The sequence below is a fragment of the Caretta caretta genome, chromosome 10 (assembly GCF_965140235.1).
Source record: "Caretta caretta isolate rCarCar2 chromosome 10, rCarCar1.hap1, whole genome shotgun sequence".
Classification (NCBI taxonomy): domain Eukaryota; kingdom Metazoa; phylum Chordata; order Testudines; family Cheloniidae; genus Caretta; species Caretta caretta.
This window is the reverse complement of record NC_134215.1, coordinates 12,769,071-12,788,930: the sequence shown is the minus strand read 5'-3', so window position 1 is coordinate 12,788,930 and position 19,860 is coordinate 12,769,071. Positions and strand designations below refer to the sequence as shown.

At 47.8% G+C, this 19,860-nt stretch overlaps 1 protein-coding gene across 5 annotated transcripts in view; it reads right to left on the bottom strand.

The window, feature by feature from the left end:
* The window catches only part of INTS1 (integrator complex subunit 1), a 56,966-nt gene that overhangs the window by 26,996 nt on the left and 10,110 nt on the right, over positions 1-19,860 (bottom strand). For 3 of the 5 annotated variants that reach the window (XM_048867942.2, XM_048867944.2, XM_048867948.2), the window contains 26 exons: positions 19,459-19,613; positions 18,072-18,168; positions 17,354-17,445; positions 16,912-16,972; positions 16,296-16,493; positions 15,831-15,960; positions 15,337-15,516; positions 15,099-15,248; positions 14,002-14,181; positions 13,688-13,792; positions 12,468-12,635; positions 12,227-12,338; positions 10,603-10,764; positions 8,903-9,049; positions 8,404-8,502; positions 7,835-7,959; positions 6,919-7,173; positions 6,295-6,454; positions 5,379-5,519; positions 4,745-4,925; positions 4,538-4,661; positions 3,635-3,765; positions 3,379-3,466; positions 2,419-2,645; positions 1,230-1,353; positions 322-455 (listed from right to left, as the gene is read on the bottom strand). In XM_048867942.2, the coding sequence (XP_048723899.2) occupies positions 322-455; positions 1,230-1,353; positions 2,419-2,645; positions 3,379-3,466; positions 3,635-3,765; positions 4,538-4,661; positions 4,745-4,925; positions 5,379-5,519; positions 6,295-6,454; positions 6,919-7,173; positions 7,835-7,959; positions 8,404-8,502; positions 8,903-9,049; positions 10,603-10,764; positions 12,227-12,338; positions 12,468-12,635; positions 13,688-13,792; positions 14,002-14,181; positions 15,099-15,248; positions 15,337-15,516; positions 15,831-15,960; positions 16,296-16,493; positions 16,912-16,972; positions 17,354-17,445; positions 18,072-18,168; positions 19,459-19,613 (3,726 nt within the window). The remainder of the gene's footprint in view (positions 1-321; positions 456-1,229; positions 1,354-2,418; positions 2,646-3,378; positions 3,467-3,634; positions 3,766-4,537; positions 4,662-4,744; positions 4,926-5,378; positions 5,520-6,294; positions 6,455-6,918; positions 7,174-7,834; positions 7,960-8,403; positions 8,503-8,902; positions 9,050-10,602; positions 10,765-12,226; positions 12,339-12,467; positions 12,636-13,687; positions 13,793-14,001; positions 14,182-15,098; positions 15,249-15,336; positions 15,517-15,830; positions 15,961-16,295; positions 16,494-16,911; positions 16,973-17,353; positions 17,446-18,071; positions 18,169-19,458; positions 19,614-19,860) is intronic. The other 2 variants (XM_048867943.2, XM_048867946.2) reach the window with 1 other exon arrangement.

Sequence of the window (19,860 nt, the reverse complement as noted above, 5' to 3'; positions counted from 1 at the left end):
ATTTCATGCTCTGATCCCTATGTCCACGACCAGACAAATTCCCCTTCCCACCACATTTCTCTTCTTCGCTGCCCACCTCCAAAAGACTCCTCTGCTAGCAGAGGCATCACCTCATCAGGAGAGACAGCCAGCAAACGGCTTGAGTGGGTCTGCTGCTCATAGCATTTCTTTTATACACAGGAGCATGCTCCAGTGCTATAATCAGGTTTGCAGTGGGAATGTCGTTCTCGTTCTGGGGTGAGTGCTAATACTGACACAGAGGTCCAGCTGAAAAGGCTCCAGCCACTGGCCTGGTGAAGAGAAGGACCAGAAGGGCAGTACCTAAGCAGAAGGATGGGGTGAGCCACAGCTAGCTTCCTGCATGCCATGTTGGCATCCCACACACGGCTCTCAGCTGACTTGGAATCGCTGGCTTCTGCGAGGAGGGTGATGAATCTGTGAACCAGGGCATCAAGCTAGAAAGAATCATAGTTGATAAATCAAAGTTCAATGGCTTGAAGCTGGAGGAGCAAGTCTTCAGCCTATCGGTGGGGTTCCACGTTTCCTTTTAAGTAGGGAGAGGGTTAAAAAAAATTAAATTTGATTTTCAGGTAAGCCATCAACCTTCCAACTAGCAAGGGATCTACAGTCCCAAGTCCCTCATTTTTCCCATCTGTGAAAGCAGGAGCTGAACATTTCTGCTTCTCATATAATAACAAGGTGCCTAACATAACCTGGGAGAATGCAGGCATGTTAATTAAGCCTTTATCTCACACAGGAAAATACCTGGTTTCAGAGTAACAGCCGTGTTAGTCTGTATTCGCAAAAAGAAAAGGAGTACCTGTGGCACCTTAGAGACTAACCAATTTATTTGAGCATGAGCTTTCGTGAGCTACAGCTCACTTCATCCGATGAAGTGAGCTGTAGCTCACGAAAGCTCATGCTCAAATAAATTGGTTAGTCTCTAAGGTGCCACAAGTACTCCTTTTCTTTTTTTAGGAAAATACCTGCAGTCTTTATATTGCTGGGGTTTAGACAAGGACAAAATGTTAAAAGTCCAGTGTGTTCTGGAGTTAAGGGAAGCAAAAGGTGGGAGCTCCACATGGGATCAAGGTGAAGAAGGTTACAGTCCAAGGCAGTGTGTTTGTTCTTTTTGCAACCTGCCTATCAACTCAGCTCCCATGCTCATCACATGGATTTAAAGAACAGAGAAGCATACTCTGTTGCCTCTATGTCCCTTTACTCCTTACTTTGCAGGTACTGCTGTCTGCAGCCCCTTCCCTGGTCAGCAGTGTCTCAGGCATGGGCACAAGGAGCTCCGGCAGCTGCAGGTAGAGCTGCAGAAGAAGGTCCTGGCAGCGTTTTCCCACTGAGCTGAAAGAGAAAGGAGATGACAATGCACGGTTACATTCCTAGGCCAAGGAGAAAGTGTCTGATGCAGATCAGAGGCCTTAATATCCACACTCCGCTCCTCCCCAGTTGCACATCCTAAACAGCTAGAAGCAAATAACTACAACCACCGCCGTACTGCTGACTTAATAGCACTTCACTCTGAGATAGCCTCCTTAGAGCTGCCTGCTTTTCAGAGCAGTTCCACGGAGCTTTCCAGTGAGACTGCCTCCGATTCTCTAGCAGAAAGCACTGCAATTGCAAAGCTGCCACTGGGCATATGGCAACCAGTAAGTCCCTCTTAAAGTCCCAGAAAGCAGAGTTTCTGCACAACATCAGTGTTAAAAATGCAAATCCTACCATCAAAGAGTGAATTCCTCATTTAAAAAGTAATGAAAGTAAAAAGTGATTATACAAAATGGCCCATTCTGACTCAGCACACCTGCTCTCCACATGGCTGAGTCACATCCTGCATCAGCAGGGGGACAGTCCAGATAACCTAGAAAGTCTTTTCCAGCTCTACCATAGATGAGTCCAGGATTTAGATTGGCTTGATTTACTGACATATACGTGCTCTCTTTCTGTTAGCACTGCAGAGCCCATATAGCTATAGAGAGCAGGCTGGGCTCCATTCTGCCTTCAGCACAATCATCAAAAGAGTCAGCTCAGTTCCAGCTGCAGAATGGATTACCAGTGATGATTTCACAGGTAGAGAAAACATCACTTGACTTCCAGTTCTGGGGAGGTGGGAGGGTGGATGCAGGGCTGGCAGCTAGAAACACACTTTTTGAGTTGTAAAATGGAGCAATTCGATCTTGAATTACAGAAAAGACACACACAGATAACCAGAGTATCACATTCAGAGTCAAACTGTTTCTAAGTTGACACGAAGGTAACATACTGGGCAGTTTCTAGATGCATTCTGAAATGCAGCGATCCTAGCAAAGCAGCCTTGGCAAGCCTCATTTGGGTCACGTGGCTGCCCAAATAGCCACCTAAGTAACTGCTGAGTGCGATGGACTCAAGGTTCGTTCGTTTCTGCATCCTCACCTGCTGCCCCACTGCTGGATACAGCCCGTCAGATACTCTGTTACTTTTTTAATACTCTCTAGGTCTCCATGACAACAGCTGAGCAACAGGGGTAACCGTGATTGGATGAGCGTGCAGGAGGCTTCCTCTGTATTCTGGCTTCTGGTTTCGGACTCAGCCAAGATCAGCTCAACCAAACTGATCAACTCTGATGCCTTTAACTGGAGCACGAACTCCTCTCGACGTTTCTGTAACAGCACAAACACTCTCAAGGTGAAGCCAGGGGCAAGGGCTGGCCAATAACCTTAGTCACACACTCTCAAACAGGAAGATAATCCTTTACATGACAAAAACTCCCTTTGTACCTTGCTTAAAAATTGCACCATGCCCAGGAATGGGAAACCAGGCAAAATATAATCCCTCTCCCTTCCCCCCCCCCAAAATGAGGGGCTTTGCACCTCCCTTCTCTACCCCAAATTTTCACAATGCATCGACTTCCATCCCTTGGCATCTGGCTAGAAAGGAACTGACAATTCATCCACTACACAAACTTGGACAAAGAGCTCCCCCACTGGGGGTAGCTTGCACTTCCCAACCCAAAGGGGGGAATTATTCTTTCACTCCATCTGTACTTGCCTACCGGACAGTTAGTTCTGCAAAGATGTAGCTACGTGGCTACATTTTCACTATAACTCTTAACAGTCTCTGCAAGAGCTACAACCAGACGCTTGTTTTGTTGCAGTGAAAGTTTTACATCTGGGAAAATTTACATTTATTTGTATCAGTTCTAAACCAAAACTGTGAATCACCATCTCCATGTTAAACCTTAGCACAAGAGATTACAAACGTGCTGGGGTGCTGGCAGCAAATCTGCTATTATACACCAGGGTCCCCCAAGACATCATGGAAAACCAGGCCAGTGTGAAAAGCACATCCCCTTCTCCCATCCTGAGAGGGACTATGAAGGATTTAAACCACTACCTGAGGAGTTCTCTGGTCCCTTCCCTGCCAGATCCGAGGGATGTGAATACAGGCCCACAAGAAATCTAAGGATGCAGTCGGGTCAAACCTGCCAGAAGACAGAAAAATTTCAATGGGTTCATCAGCAAGTTTGAGATTCAACAGCAAGTTTGAGATTAGAGACACCATAGCCCTGAGTCGATAGAGTCTACAAATCACTAGAGCTTTGGAAGAAGGGAACGTCTGCAAATATAATATTGGTATCTGAAAGACTCACCTTTGCTCCCGGTTTTTGCAAAGCAGAATCCTGATGCACTGGTGCAATGTTGTCCAGCTGGACTGGTGAGTTAGGAGAGCCAACAGATATGGGCGAAAAGAGGGCACCTGAGACCCAGAATAACCTTTAGTCTGGAGAGAACAGAGAGAGATGGAAGTCTGAATCCATTTTAGGACACTTAGGTAGAGGGGGTAGGAGTAGCAGAGGAGGGCTCAGATACACTTAGAACAGAGGATACAGATTGTGCATGGAACATGAAAAATTGAGGACATAGGATTAGAGCAGCAGTGAAGCCTAACAGTTAGAGCAAGTGATCAGAACCCAAGACTGATGAGTTCCAGTCTTGACTCTGGCCCTGCATGTTCCTGGGCAAGTAGCCCTCTCCAAACCTCTGTTTGCCCATCTGTAAAATGGTGAGAAAACCTAGCCGCAGGTCTGCTGTGGACTAAGTAACTGATAGCTGTACAGTGCTGAGAGAGCTTGGGAGAAGGGGGCTACAGAAATGCCAAGATTCCAGGATGGCAGTGACATGGAGTGCAAAATCCCACCTGGAGAAGAATTCACTACAGGCCCTCTTTAGAGACAGACTGTGCTGCTCTGGAATTGGCATCACTGTGTATAGCAGTGGTCTCCAACCTTTTTATGCCCAAGATCACTTTTTGAATTTAAGGGCAACTCAAGATCTACCCCGCCCCTAAGAGAGATCCTCTAGGATTGACCAGTCGATCGTGATTAACTGGTTGGTGACCACTGGTGTAGAACGTGCTCTTATCGGTGGAGCAGAACAGACCCCTTCTCCCACTAGCTAGTACAGTGGAACAGACTGAGGGATTCAGACTTGAAGGCTGCAGCTCAAGAAAGGGGCTTCAGTTTAAGATTCATTCCTGGCTGAGAGATTCGTACCGTGTTCCAGGAGAACAGCAACTTTTGCTGGAGGTCTGGGCAGCTGCTGATTACTTCAGGGTCCAGCATCTCCAGCCAGTCATTGAGAAGGCCCGAGGAGGGCCCTAGACGAGCAGCTTCAGCACTAAGAGCACAGCACAAATATCAGGAAAGGTGCCACAAAACCAGACAGACAGAGTGACCAGTACCAACCACCCCGAGACTCACCTGCTGCTATCCAACTCCTTCTTCACAGGTGTCTCCTCTTTCTCCTGGAGCAGCAGAGAGCTCACCACAGCAATTGGTCTCATGGCAGGGAACCTGGCTGTGGTCTCAATGGTAACCGAGAAGAGGACAGTCAGAAGCTCCTCCATGTAAGGAGACTGTGTTTCAATCAGACCTTGAAGGACTAACAGAGAGGGAAAGAAAGAGACTTCTCTCAGAGGTTTTGGGAGGCAGTGTGAAGTTGGTGAGCCAGATGATAGTATCTTTCATGAAGCCGGTTAGTACTGCACTCCCTTACAGTGAATCTCAGTGAGAGACAGGGCAGTCTTGGAACTTTCTACAGAAAGTATGGATACTCTACTATTCACTAGGGAAGCAGAACCCAGCATTATGCGCTGTTTCTCAGTTCCTGTCCCTGTCCCAAGCAGCTTATAAACCAATATGACAGAATGCAACAAAAGGAGGTAAAATGAGACAGGAGCAACCTTCCAGTAGGTCAGAACCCTTGATCCAGGAGAGCAAAAGCAGTCTCCCCAGCTCTACACTCCCACTAAGCAGTGGAGCAAGCATGCACATCTCTGTTCTGTCCCCAATACCAATGGCAGTTCCAGAAGGCAGGGCAGAAGGATAGCCATACCTTTGCTGATGAGTTCTGGCTCCACATTACACTTCTCTCCAGATTTCAGGGTTGCCATGATGGCTCGCACAGTGGAGCTGATCACATCAGGGTCACGACGGAATGCCAGTGCTTCTGCCAGGTGCAGGAACCCACCTCGAACTGCAGGGAATCACAGCATCAGTACCACTAAGCCACACCAGGGTCCTCCTTTAATCATTCCGCCAGCCTTGCTGTGGCTTCTTTCATACAAACACTTCACATGACTCCTCTTTCTAAGAGCTTAACATCTGAAACCTGCACACACTAGCACTTTCGTGCCCATCAAAAAACCCCAACAGAATGCTGGGGCCGGAGTCACAAGCATCTATGGCTAGAAGACCCTATGGTCAACCCCAAGGCAGTTAAGTCCAAACCTCAAGCTTGTACTTTTGGCTGTGCTCTCCAGATTCCCTGGCCTTGGAACTCTGGCTAGATGATGGACAGCAAAACAAACAACGGCGTGGAACTGTTTCACCTTGCAGTCTCTTGCCAGTGTTAAATCAAGGACAACTACATTCACATCATCAACTCTGATATCCACAGTCCTGAGATTTCCCACAATCCCACTTGCCTGCTCTCTAAGAGGCCATCAGCTGATGGGCCTTCACTGCAAATTATCCTAATGATTAATCATTTTGGCTGCCTCCTGTCCCTATTAATGTCACTCGAACAACATGCGGACATGAGCACAACCTAATCTCCCCCTTTCTTTTTTACTCTTGGGCATTTCTATATAGCTCTCCACATGCTGAAACGATGACAACCCTCTCCATTTCATTCTCAGAAAGGGGGTGGAAAAACAGCCACATTAGACTCAGCATCAGGTTCTGATTTTGACCCTTCTCTGCCCCACTTTGTCCATTCCGAGATGCACACTCTGCTTAATGCCTCTTACCATCACTGATCCTATGCCTTGAAGAGTACTGCACAGCAAAGGACTTGAGCTGAGCACGCAGAGGACCATCTTCCACAGCAGGATTCTCCAGCCATTGCAGCATCTGCATGAGGACTTTAAAGAAGAGCGAGGAGAAGGCGGTGTCTTGGGGTACGCAGCGCTGGGGAGAGAATACTAAAAGTTACAGGTGTAAAGCTAGGGAAGGTGCAGCTGGGAGTCCTGGTGGTGGGGATTGTTTGTACGAAGATGACAAGGTGATAACGCCTGCAGCATGCATGGGCACATACAGCAGACAGGCTACCTGGAACCCCAGCTCACTGAATGTCAACTCTGTGACCTGCATCTCCCCATGCACATCTGGAAAGACTCACTTGCAAGGATACAGAACAACTACATAGATCTAGTTCAATACCTTCCTTCACTAATACAGTATATCTCCTAAGGTAAATCTCTCCCTGCTCTGAAGGCTATTCTAGGGTGTTCCTGTACTGCAGTTACTAGTCCCCAAGAGCAAGGCTGCCAGTGCTACTGGCGCTGGTTTTTTCAGAGGTCTGAGCTTAACTGCTCCCTTCCCCTCTGCCCCCAATTCCATGCTAGACAAGAGCCCACTCCCACATGGCTCACCTGGTACTGGCACAGCTGACGCAGCAGTGGGCAGGAGATAAAGTGGTTTCGGTGCATGGCCATCACCAGAGCCCCGCTATGTGGAGAGTTCATCAATGCTGCCACTGCCTGGAGAAGACGCACTGAAATCCCTGTCACCTGTGTGTTCCCTTGGCGGATGCGAGCCAATTCCTGACCCAGTGCCTGCTGTAACGCCAGGGAGATGGGGCGCGGGTTCGAATTCTGCCACCGGGGATCCGGGTTCAGTGGGAACAGCTGACAGAAAATTGAAAGACGGCAAGCTTGTATGAGAACAAACAAACAAAAGGACCATCTGCATGATAACAGCCACTGCTTCAGGGAATTGGTTTACATAGGCTTGTTCCTTGACATGGAGACGTGGCTCTGACCGTGTACACTAGAGGGGACCTAACAGTACCTGCTTTCCAAATACTTTAGTGACCTAGGGAGGAACAGGCAAAGCAGTGTCTATATAGATCAAATAAGACTACTGATACTAATATCCTGCATTTACACAGCAACTATTGTCCAAGGATCCACAAGCACTTCATAAATATTACCAAATTAAGCCTCAGAGGTAGAGCCACACAGATAGGGAAACTGAGGCACAGCAGTTAAGTGACTTGCCCACAAAACTACTAACAGTGGCAGAATTAGGTCTCAACCTCATGCTCTAACCATGAGATCTTTCCATCAGTAATTCCATTATCTTTAAAATAGCATGGCCCCCACCACCAAAGACTTATAACTCCCTCCTTCCAAGCACTGTGAAAGCAAGAGGCCAGAGTTCATCAAACCAGGCTTAGAATGTAGGCGTTGGGTCTGGAAAAGGCACTGCAGCTGTTGGGCCCGGGGATACAGAAGGGAGTAGCTGCAGACAAACCTATTCTCTAAATAACAGATGCAGTAGCAATACCTGAAGAAACATGCCCGCCAGGTCATCCTCAGGACCCAGGACCCGGATCTGAGTCAACGCCCGGATCCTACTCTGTCCTTGTGGGGTCTCAGGACTAGTTTTGGGCTTTGGAGTGTCAGCACCATCTGCAGAGAGATTAAAGGAACACTGTCATAGGCAAGCGTCACCAATTGGGGCCCAAATGAAGAGATGTGCCCCAGTTTTATAGACCCCAAACTGGTAGAAAGGTAAACAGCAGCCTTTTCTCCTTAGACCAAACATGAGGAGCTAAACAACATGGAGAAAATAACAAGGATAGAATTTGTTGTAATAAAATCCTCCAGAGAAACCAGAATTCCTCTCCTAGTCCAGGAGTGGAGATAGGGAAGTTCTAGCTGGGGGTGGTGTCCATTGGTGGAGAAGTTTGTATGAAGGGGACTGATCTCCTTTTTCAGCCTGGGAGACGCCTGAAGGACAACAAAGCAACCCACACTTCAGAAAGACAGACTGGAGCTGGGCCTCACAAAGGCTGAGGTGGAATATTGGTCAGTTCTTTGTTGTGAGAGTGATTAGTGTATGTTGCGCAATACCTCGGCATGCTGGCAGGGAAGTGGTGAGCAGAGAGTGGAAGGTCTGCCCCCCCGTAGCTCCTCTCTCATGCTGAACCTCCACAAGATGAGCCATGTAATCTGAAAAAGGACAAAATATGAAGTTGGATACAAATGCTGCCATGTGCACAGCTCCCATTCTGCAGGGAATTTACACACCCCTCCGCATTCCAAGTAAGCAGAGAAACCCCAGCAAGAACAAACCCTGTTTCACAGACAGCCAGAAATCACCCACAAACAATCCCAAATTTCTCACAAGCTAAGCTAGAAAATGCTACACCCTTGAGAAATACACTCCAAGCCTACTCAGACAGGTCCCTGTGGACAGCAATGGCTGCTACGGTGGCCTTGACAGAGGTCAGGCTGAGCTATCTTGGAACCTACAAGGAAGCTGCAAAATGATTCGAGCTAACAAAGGAGGATTTAAACAGCAGGTCCAGAAAGAGACAGATTCCTAGACAGCCTAATCTTAAGATCTTACTCTTGTCCATGATGTTCTGCTCCAGCGTCTGTGGGTCGTGAGACACTGCCTGATCCAGGTACTGCAGGAGTTTACTCATACTGGAGACTGGGATCCCAAAGGACTGAACAAAGAGAAGCAGTTGCTGCGGTTCCAGATCCTGCAGTGCTGAAACACGCAGACATGGCCAGTCAGAATCCTCAGGTTTCTGAGTCACTCACACATAGGAGCAGGATATGTTCGTGAGCAGGTCCATGTGGTTTTGGACACGCCATCAATGACACCTTTACTAGCAGGGCTGCACAGGACCTAAGCCAACACTGACAGCTGCTTATGGGTTTCTCTTTGCCCTGTACAGACTCTGCACATATTTTCCTTCTTATTGCATCCTCCAGTTAATTCACTCTGGGGTTAATTTGATCCTCCATTTAATTTGATCAAAACCTCAGGAACCAAATCATCTGTATTAAAAATAACTGCCACCCTCTCTGTTGATGGCCGCGGGCAGGAATTATTGAATAATTCAATCACTGGCAAGAGAGAGCTGTCATTTAATTAGTAAGGAAGGGACAAAACCTCTGAATGCAAAGAACAGACAGCAGTGAAGAGCCACGTGATGCTAAAAGATGCAGCTATCCGTTATATTATTCAGGCACTGCTACTGCCATTGTAGGCACTGTCGTGTGCTATGCAAGCTGTGATATGCACTCACCCTAGTGGTCAGATGTATGTTTTCTGCAGCTTAATTTAGTCAAAGGAATACAAATGGATCTGGTTTAAGTAAAAGGAAGGTCCTCTAATTCCACAGCCCTTGCTCCCTTTAAAATAAATGGTAAAGCTCAATAGTCAAGCTGGCAGTACAATCCTAATAAGACTTTACAGGCCGAACAGTTCCCCGGCCTGGTGCAAATGCCAAAACCACAGCCAGTGCAAGACAGGCATGGACAGAGCTCAACGGTAAGCAGAAAGAACAGCCTGCATTGTGCCAGGGGGTTTGATATTGGAGTCGAGAGCTGCCTAGAGAAGGCTCCTCCCACCCCCCTAGATTGAATGCTGCTGTTTATTCACCTTCCACTTGGATTGAACTGCAGGAGCCTGATGCTAGTCGGCCCCAGTCCTTAAATACTTTATACTAGTCCCCATGTACCAGTGCACCCCTCCCCCCAGAAAAGAAAGGGATTGAAGGTAGACAACACAGAGTAGTATATAAGGAGTAAGTGAAGAGTTTACACCAGTGGTTCTCAATCTATTTACCATTGTGGGCCACATATGCAGCTCTCTCTGGGTTATGTGGGCTGCATCCACACAATATATATACTACCTGTATGGCCCTGAGGATATCACATGGGCCGCCGCTGTGTGCTGACTGGCCTGCACGTGGTCTGGGGGCTGAGAACCACTGGTCTACACACACGTCCCCGCTTGGACTAGCCCAAAGTCCCTAAGTCTCTGTTGGAGGGCAATGGAAGCCCTTTAGCAAACTGCCTAGTGAAGCAAGGCAAGAGGCCTGTGCTTGGAACCTCTCTGCTGCAAAGAAAGAAATCCAAATCTGCTAACAGACAGACACTCCCCTCTATCCCTCCACTCATCTACAGCACCTATGGGATAAAGACGGCTGAGACCTCAAAGGAGCTGGGCTAATTTTTCAATACAGCATTTCCATATCTTTCATTGGCTTTGGCAACCCAACCCCCAGCACGTGTCCCTTGGGCCCCACTCACCTGCATCCACTAGGCGAGGGACCTCGGAGCGGATCATGCGCAGCTTCAGCCAGTCAGGAAGCAGCAGGGCCTCCTCTGAAGTGTCAACAAGAAAGGCAGTGGGGAGGGGCTTCTTCTCTGGGAACCAAATGTCCAGCAAGGCACAAAAGTCACCTTCCCCTGCTTACCAGAACAGTTACAAAAGTTATTCCACATGCACATTATACACACTGATATACCCCACCCGTCTCAGTATAAACCAGGTCACTTCCTTGTTAAGAGGCCGCGAACCACCATTCTGCTTCAGCAACAAAAGACAAGCTTAAATTGGATAAGAGGAATGTGAGCCATATGCCAAATGGTCTGACTCTCACGCTACACTGGGGGAGAGAATTCCCATCAGTAACTTTAAAATTGGATGCTGCCAATAAAAACAATGTTCAACATAACCCACTGAACCGAACAATGGATTTGAAATGTTCCCAACAGCTCCTAGGATATTTTGGGTTACTTGCTGAGCAGAGACTAAGTGCTTAAATCAAATAGAGAAAAAAGTAAAACGTACGTTTCTTTATAACCTTAAGAGGCTCGCAACACATGCAGCAAAACAAGAATTTGTAAGCCCTGCACTCCCTGCCCCATACATATCCGCTGGTTGCTGCTCTGAATTGTTGTCTAGTCTAGTATTTAGAATACAAGCTCTTTGGGGCAGATACATGCCTTGTTTGTGAAGTACCTTGTACGCTGCTGGGCACTCCAGTTATAACAAACAGTAACACAGAAAAAACTCCTGGCTCCAAAAAGGCTTTCAGGCAAAGAGACAGAAATGGAGAAAGGTGGGACATACTGGGACTTGAGCCTGGATAACTTTCAAAGGCCCAAAGGGGGAGTTAGTTAATGGGCACCTCCCTCCCTCTCTGAGCCTTTGAAAATTCCCACAGCATTTGGAGTGGCTAGAAGAACCCAGATGGGAGAAAGAGGACAACAAATAGATCATCATGGCTGGCAGAGTGGAGGGGAAATGGAAAAAAACAAGAGGAGAGGCAAACTCTACGTCACACTCCTTCGTCCATGCTCCTTGGTTTCACAGCAAGCAGTGAGCTAGACCTGACCGAGAGGCAATGAACCAGGGTGGGATGCAAGTTACTTCTGCACATATGCCACATAGCCAGGTATTTGGAGCATCTAGTAAAGATGTAAAGGCAGTATAGAGGTGGGTTTTGTTGTGGCCTTTGATATAGACAGCTAAGGACACTGTAGGGGGTACCAATCAATATCAGAGATGCCTCACAAGAAGGCAACTCCTCAAGCATGGGGTACATTTCACTTGCAGGTTTAAACAAGTGTAAATGGTGAATTCTCTGTAACTTGAAGACTTTAAACCATCATGTGAGGATTTTAGTAACTTAGCCAGAGGTGAGAGGTCTATTTCAGAAGTGAGTGAAGTTCTGCAAAGTGCAGGAAGTCAGACTAGATGATCACTATGGTCCCTTCTGACTTTAAAGTCTACGCGTTTAAGTGTCCTGGCTTCCTGAGCAGTGCAGGATGAGGACCCAACTGCCTCCTTCTCCAGGATGGTGCAGGCTGGAGGAAGTTACATCAGAGCAGTGATTCATGTGAATCTGTTTCAACACACAATACTAACCTTGAGGTGGTCCCAGTGTCAACAGAATGACCATCGCATGGACCACAAGAATGTGCATAGTGGCTGTTTCCCCACTACTCCAGCGAAGGAACACCTGATCCTGGGACTCAGACTATAGGAGGGGAAAGAAAATAAGTAACCATGAAAGAGAGTACAGAAATAGGAATGCTAGGAGAGATAGAGAGACGCAGACAGCCGGAGGGAAGAGAAGGACTCAAAGAAGATTGAGGGAGATGCTTACCCAGCTGTACACCTCCTCCCCTTCCTTGCTCTGGCGCATGCGCTTAACGTAGCAAGAGAAGATGGAGAGCAGAGCAACCAGCACTGCCTCTGACTCAGCACAGTATGAGAGTTTCGAGAAGAGATGAGACATGATGGTGGAGCGTTCCACTATGAGCCTGGCCACATCCTGCAGGGAGAAAACACCTGTGAAAATCTTCACACAGGCACTCCTGCTTCACTCCCTAGCCCTCTCCAGCTTTGATTGTGGGAAAAGCTATTTGCCCACCTGGTCCTGCCCTGGATCAGTCCACTGGTCCATCTTGCTACATAAGGGCCACGGGGACGTTACGGATGGAACTGCAATCTTTGGGAGGTGTGCAACACTGGAGCAGGTGTAGCACAAATCATCTTCCTTACTTAACAACTGCCCCCTCTGTTATGGCATATCCAGATTTCCATACACCTATAGCACAGGGAGTGTTACCAGGTTTAAGTCAGGTAGAAGGTTTGTCATGGTTGTTAGAAGACTCAGAGATCCCATGATTTTTGTTATATTTTAACAACAATCGTAACTTAAGACACTGGGCATGCGCGCACACAGAGCCTGGAGACCAGCCCACATGACTCCCAGGAGGCAAAGAACAATTCAATAGATTCTCCATAAGACCTACGTCCCTATCACTGGGAGATCACCAGGGCAGCACAGAACCCCCACAAAAGGCAAGAAAGTGCTGGCAAGGTACCCTTTAAAATCTGTGAACAATGAAAGACGCCAAGTACCCAAGATGGCCCAAAGGATATTTTAAAAAATTCAGAACTCCTCTTTGTTTACTACAAAATGTGCCTGACTTGTCATGTTGTTATGCCTCACTCCCAATTTCCCAACATTTATCATATACCTAGGTATTAATGGCAAACACTCTCCAGCTGGGTCCAGAGACTGCACTCTCTATCAGGGTTGGGATTTTTTATTTTTTTTAAACCTATCTATAGTCTCAAATTCACCATACTCCTGCGAATGGCTATCCACCTCCCAAATCAGAAAGTCACATGTAGTCTGACGTCCAATGTGAGACACTCGAAAGAAACAAGACACCCCCGCGTGTGACTTGTAAACTCATTAACAGGTGGTTAGTTTGTACAGCAAGTCTCTGGCTCAGTTACGAGCCTGTGGTCGTTACAGTGCAGAGAGGTGTGAGATACAGTGTTTCCATGTGATCACTCAATCCCTTCTCTTACCAGAGAGAGGTCATTGTGCTGCCCCTGATCCTCTATGGGGGCGTGCTGGGATAGGTACACCAAATAAGCACTGATGGTCTGAGGATCGGTCTCCATGTGGATGGCCTGGAACAAGAGGTTTTCCAGTTAGTGATCATTAGACAAGAGCAACAAGCAGTAGCAAATTACGGAACATCCCTTATCCCAATATATACACACATCCCTTTGGTTCAGTTTAGCATCAATAGGGCAGAGGACACTCTGCCTTCGGAGCAGGCCACTCCTATCCCTGCCCCACCTCCCCAACACCTCCAGTTGCTCCCAGTCACCTTTACCTGTTGCAAGGCAATAGATGTAGTTGCCCTAACACTGTCAAACAACGGCAGCCTTGGCAGGTCTCTTAGCAGCCACTGGTATCCCTGCAGGAGCTCAGAGTCACCAGAATCTTCCTCCATAGGGTGCTCTTTTTCCTCTCTATCACGCAATCCCCCTTCCGACAGCACCAAGGACAGACCCTGCAGGGAGATGTACAATGGACAAAGCCCATGTATATAAAACAACAGCTGGGTCAGCATTTTCATACTGTACCATAAACCAAGAACCCCAAAATGAAAACAGAGCTTCAAATTCCATCCACTAACAACCTGAAGGTGATGTGTATGCATCACAGGAAGAAACATGGTCACTGGAACTGGCCATTTGTGTTTTAGCAGCAACCAAAAGAACTCTCTACTTAACAGTTACCCTGGGAGGGGTTTCAGACTACTGTACCCAATCACAACAATCAACACAGAACACGGGAGGAGAGCACGTCTCTACTGTCCTCATGGTACCAAGTATGTTCAGAGAAGTCGGCAGTCAACAGCAGTTTCCCCATTTACATTCTATTGGGAGTACCCCAAGGACAACTGACGTTGATTTCCCCAAGAGCCCCAGGATCAGCAGTCTGGATTCTGCACGCATAGGATCTGCATCTTAATCCCAGCTTAAATGAACATACTCAAAAGGACATAAAAAGAAAAATGAGCTGCTGAACAGAGGTGGTGTTTTAACAGCAAACAGCAACAATCAACTTAGTACATTTAGGGAGATCTTGAGGTAGGCTACCCAGCAAGGGTGGCCTCCAATACATATTTACTGTATTGTACCTGGACAATCTGCTTGCTTGGAAGGACAGGACTCTGCAGCCCTGTCTGAACAAAGCACCAGAGTCATTTGTGACATCCACGAAACAGGAGAGAAGAGTTCAAATGGACAAATGAGGATGGAGCAAGGTTCTTGCCTTTAGCTCAAGGGCAGCATGCAGAAAATAAGGAACAACAGCTCCATTCAAAAGCCCCTCCATGCCCAAGTGCTGTCTGAACCACGTAAGTGAGAGACTCTGCCCATCATCCCTGGAAAACCCAAACCAGTTACTGTCTGTTCTTCTTACCTTCATGGCCAGCACTCGGGAGGCCACCTGAGAGGAACTGAGGCGCCGCAAGAAGTAGTCCAACACCTCACAAGTGGTCTGCTCATCAGCTCTGGGGCCCAGGAGCAAGTCCTGCAGGCGCCCAAGCAGCTGCCTCTGCTTCTGCTGTCTCTGGAAAGAGAAGGTATCCATCCAATGAGATCATATCAGAACCAGGCCACTCAAATACCTGAAGCAACCAACCCAGGAGGCCACTTACCTGACGTTTCTTGGCACGCTGCTCTTTACTTTCTCCCTCCTCCTCTTCCTCGCCTGAGGCAGATTCATCAGCAGCATCATGCAGCAGGAACTCACAAAGACATTGCACTGGAAGAACATCCAAGGAGCCCTCACTGGACTGAACCAGGTCTGCTAGCCATGGCATTGATTGGGACGAGGCCTAGGGAACACGACAGATACAATGAAGGGCTGGAAAATCCAGGCGTTCCTGCACGTTTACCATTGCACTGACTGGTAAGCATCTCCCATTAGTTCTCAAGCAGCAGAAGGCAACCCCCACACTCCAGGGGAGAGAAATAAGCCACTTTTCCTTGCATTTGATTCATCTCCTGCTTTCTATCCCTGCAGATCCCATAAACCCAGGCTTCAGGCCCCTGCATTACTGAGATACCTTCCTGCAACATGCTTGCTCCCATGCTTCCTCAAAGCTCCAGAGAAGCCAGTTCCAGTCTCCCAGATCCTCAGGAAACCCACCTGCCTCTGAATGATGTTGAGGAGAAAGTCTGGGTGGCGGCTGCGGCACAGGAGATGTCCTAAGCGGAGGGACTGATTTAGGCTTTTCACCTGCTCCAGGACATGTGGCGGAGGTCTGCGTGGGGGGCCCCTGCCAGAGAAACAAAGAGGCCTTACACACAGCTAATCCCACCTTCACAAAGAGACAGACACACACTGGGTCATCAGTGCATAAAAGCCACACATGTGACAGAAGGGGTAGGAAGCAGTCCAAATGGAGAGGGCACATTGTATTTGCCCTACACGGCCACCGAATCCTCTTTTTCCTTGGCCAGTCACCACTACTCTACCATAGCCCACCTGAAAGCCTCTGCCTGGAGCTCTCTGCCTCCAAGTGAGATCTTCAGCCTTGTTTCTTCCTGTCTGAGGATGCCACTACAAGGGTGGGAACTCCCTGATTGTACCAGAGTGGAGAAGACTACTCACTGGGGGTCCAGACTGGTGAGCTGGGACAGCAAGAGGCTGCTGCTCTCTGTAATAGTCTGCTTTGTAGATGCAGCAGCCAGATGACCCTCAAATGCAAGAATTTCCTGCTTTTCCCGCTGGGATATTTGGAGCTCACGATTAATCATCTCTGTGCGGGTCTCCTCATCCGTCAGAGTGCAGGGGGGATAGGAGTAATTACTGGGAAGAAGAGGCACAAAAATTATTTGACCTTCTGTGCTATAAATTCTGTGCTGAGCAAAGAGTCAAAATGCCACAATGTTCTTGGTTCAGTCAGACAGCATGAAAACACTAATGGGCCTTCCAAATGTGGATGAAAAGCCACGCCCTTTCCAACAAGCCATGTCCCATGCATCCCTTCCTCTCACAGAGCCTGGCTTCACTGCCGATCTGTGACAGCTAAGGGAGAGGTCCTCGCTCTTTCTAGGCTCAGCCCAGCTGCTGTCCAGCAGGTTTCACTTCCGTAAGCTTTGTGCCAAACCTCATCTCCCCCTACCCCTCAGACAGAGAAAGGAAGAAGCCGTCAGGTGCAAACGTGGTTCAGAAATCCGTTCTCTTCAGGAGTGGGATGAAACTAAAAGAGCTAAACACCACTCACTTAGTCATGACCATTTCCATGAGCATCTTTAGTGTGGGATACTCCTCCCAGGCAGCCAACCCTGCAACCCAGAAGAAAAGGGCAGTCAGGGGATTAGACACCCAGTCAGGATATTTGTGTGTGCACAGAGCATACCACACTCCCTTCCCATCCCCGCAGAGTGCAAGCACTCGTTCCCTCACACATACAAACAGAACGGGCACTCACAGCTAATCCCCCTGCTCACACTATGCTCCACTTACCATGTGATCCAAATTCCTTTTAGACCCCGAACCCACAGAGCTCTGCTTACGCAGCGCATATGCATCAATGTGGAGTCATGCAACAACAAAACCTAGCCATCCTCATGTGCATCTACAGCTGAGACAGCAGGAGTCAGCAGAGCTCCCTCCTGTGACACATCCCAGCTGTGCTGGTGCTCAGAGAAGTGCTCATAACTCACCAATGTTTTCAGGGTTGAATGCGGCCACTACCAGAAGGAGAGGCCAAGCCTTCCAGTAGAGGGTAGAGATGGCTAGATTTGGAGGCTGATACCTGAAAAAGCCATTGACAGAACCAAGTTATTTGTATTCAGAGTTGCCTGTTCCAATCACTAGACCAGCGGTTCTCAACTTATTACACATTGTGGGCCGCAATGTGTTACCTGGGCCGCAGGGGCCGGCAGCCCCGACACCGACCCTGCTGGGTGGCAGGGCAGCCAGGAATCTGGTGTACCCCTGCACGTGGCTGGGCCTTTAGCACATAGCTGAGCTGGGCCACAGTTGTGCTAATTGGGCCACATGCGGCCCACGGGTTGAGAACCACTGCACTAGACACATTGCTTCTCTGCTTAGCTTTTTGCATTCAGCATTGTCAGAGTCCTGCAGGTATATCAGGTGAATACCCTGCTCAAGTGAGTGAGCACAGAGACCTGGAAGGATCAGCAGCAAATACCCACACCGGCATAAATTTCAGAGCTTCTCCACAGGGAAATTCCGACCACGTCCAGTCACTGGGAATCAGCTGCAGGGTACAGAGCCCACCCACTGCTCCCCAGAAATTCCCACCAGAGCAAGACATTATTACAAGTTTACTCTAGGGAAGGGTTCCAGTATTCTCAGAAACAAGGTGAACATGGGCTAGAACTTTGCAACTCCGAGTTTTGCATCTACAAGCCTCACCCTGGGGGCAGCTGGATGTTCTCCGGATGATGGTAAGTACACAGATTTAAGACTGCATCGATCAGCTGGATTCTCTCCACCCTCAGGACCTCTACATCTAAAGTGGGAAGAGAACGAACAGGTTATAGACATGGGTACTTGGCTGATAGTTCTTAAGCAAACATGCTAATAAGCTGTACTGAAAGGCTAACCTCAGATGAGTCTACTGTCACAGGCTTTGATTGTATCATATGGGTTTGGGAACAATCAAGATGTTTATGGAGAAATCAGGATCAGGAGCAACTCTAAGTAAATATATATTGAGTTTTTCAGCTAAAGATGAGTTTTAAGTTCTTTGATTAGGGAAAACATTTTTCAAACTTAACAATAACTACACTATTTACTTCTATGGAACAGGTTTAGAAAAAAAATTAGCAGTAAATCCATTCAGTAGTTTAGGAGTTCAGAGAAATGAAAAATGCCCTTTTTCAGTCCAAGTCTGCTGTCTAACCTTTCTGGGCCCCTCTAACTTACAACTGTTTCAACACGTAAAATGATGCAGCATTTAGAGCATTAATACTTTGTGACAGATTCACCAATGAAAATGTGGTCAAACAATAAAGTCTAGTTTTTTCACCTTTTAGACTTTTGTGTTTACTGCCCAATCTCCAGCGTATGCTATGTGCTTTAGAGACATGCTTTGGCACCACCCTGAATTCTCCCCCAGACACATTTACAAACACTCAACACATACAGCTCAAATCATATGGTTATATTCATCTGTGTGACAGCCACACTGACAGAGTTCTTAACTACATCTGGTTGGCCAGGTGATTTGTGAAGGTGATCTGTCACAAGTCAATATTGAATATGAGCTGTAAGGCCAAAAGAATACTTTAGTAAATCACCTTGACTATTTTTTTTTTTTTTTTAGGGCTTAGAATATTTTTAATTGACTTTTGTGCTCTACATAACAGTTAAATTACTGGCTGTAAAAACATTAGTTTTCTCTGGGTAATAACAATCGCACTACTTAGCCCATACACAGCCAGTAATTAGCAAATAATAACCCACTGTGCAGGGGTGTTTAGCTCCATTTTGCAGACAGAGAATAGTGCAGGGAGGTGAGTGACTTGCCCAGAGACAGAGAGAGAGCCAGTGGCAGAAAGTTCCTGGCTCCTAGTCGTGTGCTTCAACAACTAGATCAAAACGCTCTTCCCAAGTCTAATGCAGATGCACTTACTACCTGCTCCAACCATTCTGAGGTAGATCAGGGGAGCAGTGGTACACGTGCACTGCAGACTCTCTCAGACCCACATGGAGGGGGGACAGGAAGGTGACAGGCTGCCCACTCTCAATAGGGTGGGAATTGCTACGTCACCAAACCATTTTTGCACAGCATTCCTACCGTCTGCTTGCACAGCTGCCGCCCGCTTCACCAAGTGGTCAGCAAGCTCCATGGCATCAGCAGGGCCAAGGGGAGACCGTGACAAACCAATGACAAGGATCCGCATGAGCGTGTCTTCAAGGATAGGCACCTCAGAGCAGAGGCGCAGGAAGAAGCTGGGAATGAGAAATAAAGAGAAGGCAGTGACCCACTGTCCAAAGAAAGGGGAACCTTTCCTGATCACAGCCTGGGGCTGGGCTCGTATTGCTTGGACGTGGAACCAGTGCCCACAACCCCTAGCTTAGTCACATATGAGAACAAGCCCCCTTCCAGAACACGGCTTAGTTTGCCCCCTGCAATTGAACTTTACAGACTTAGGCAGGCAGGCTTCAGATCCCCAGCACCACACGCAATGCAAGGCCA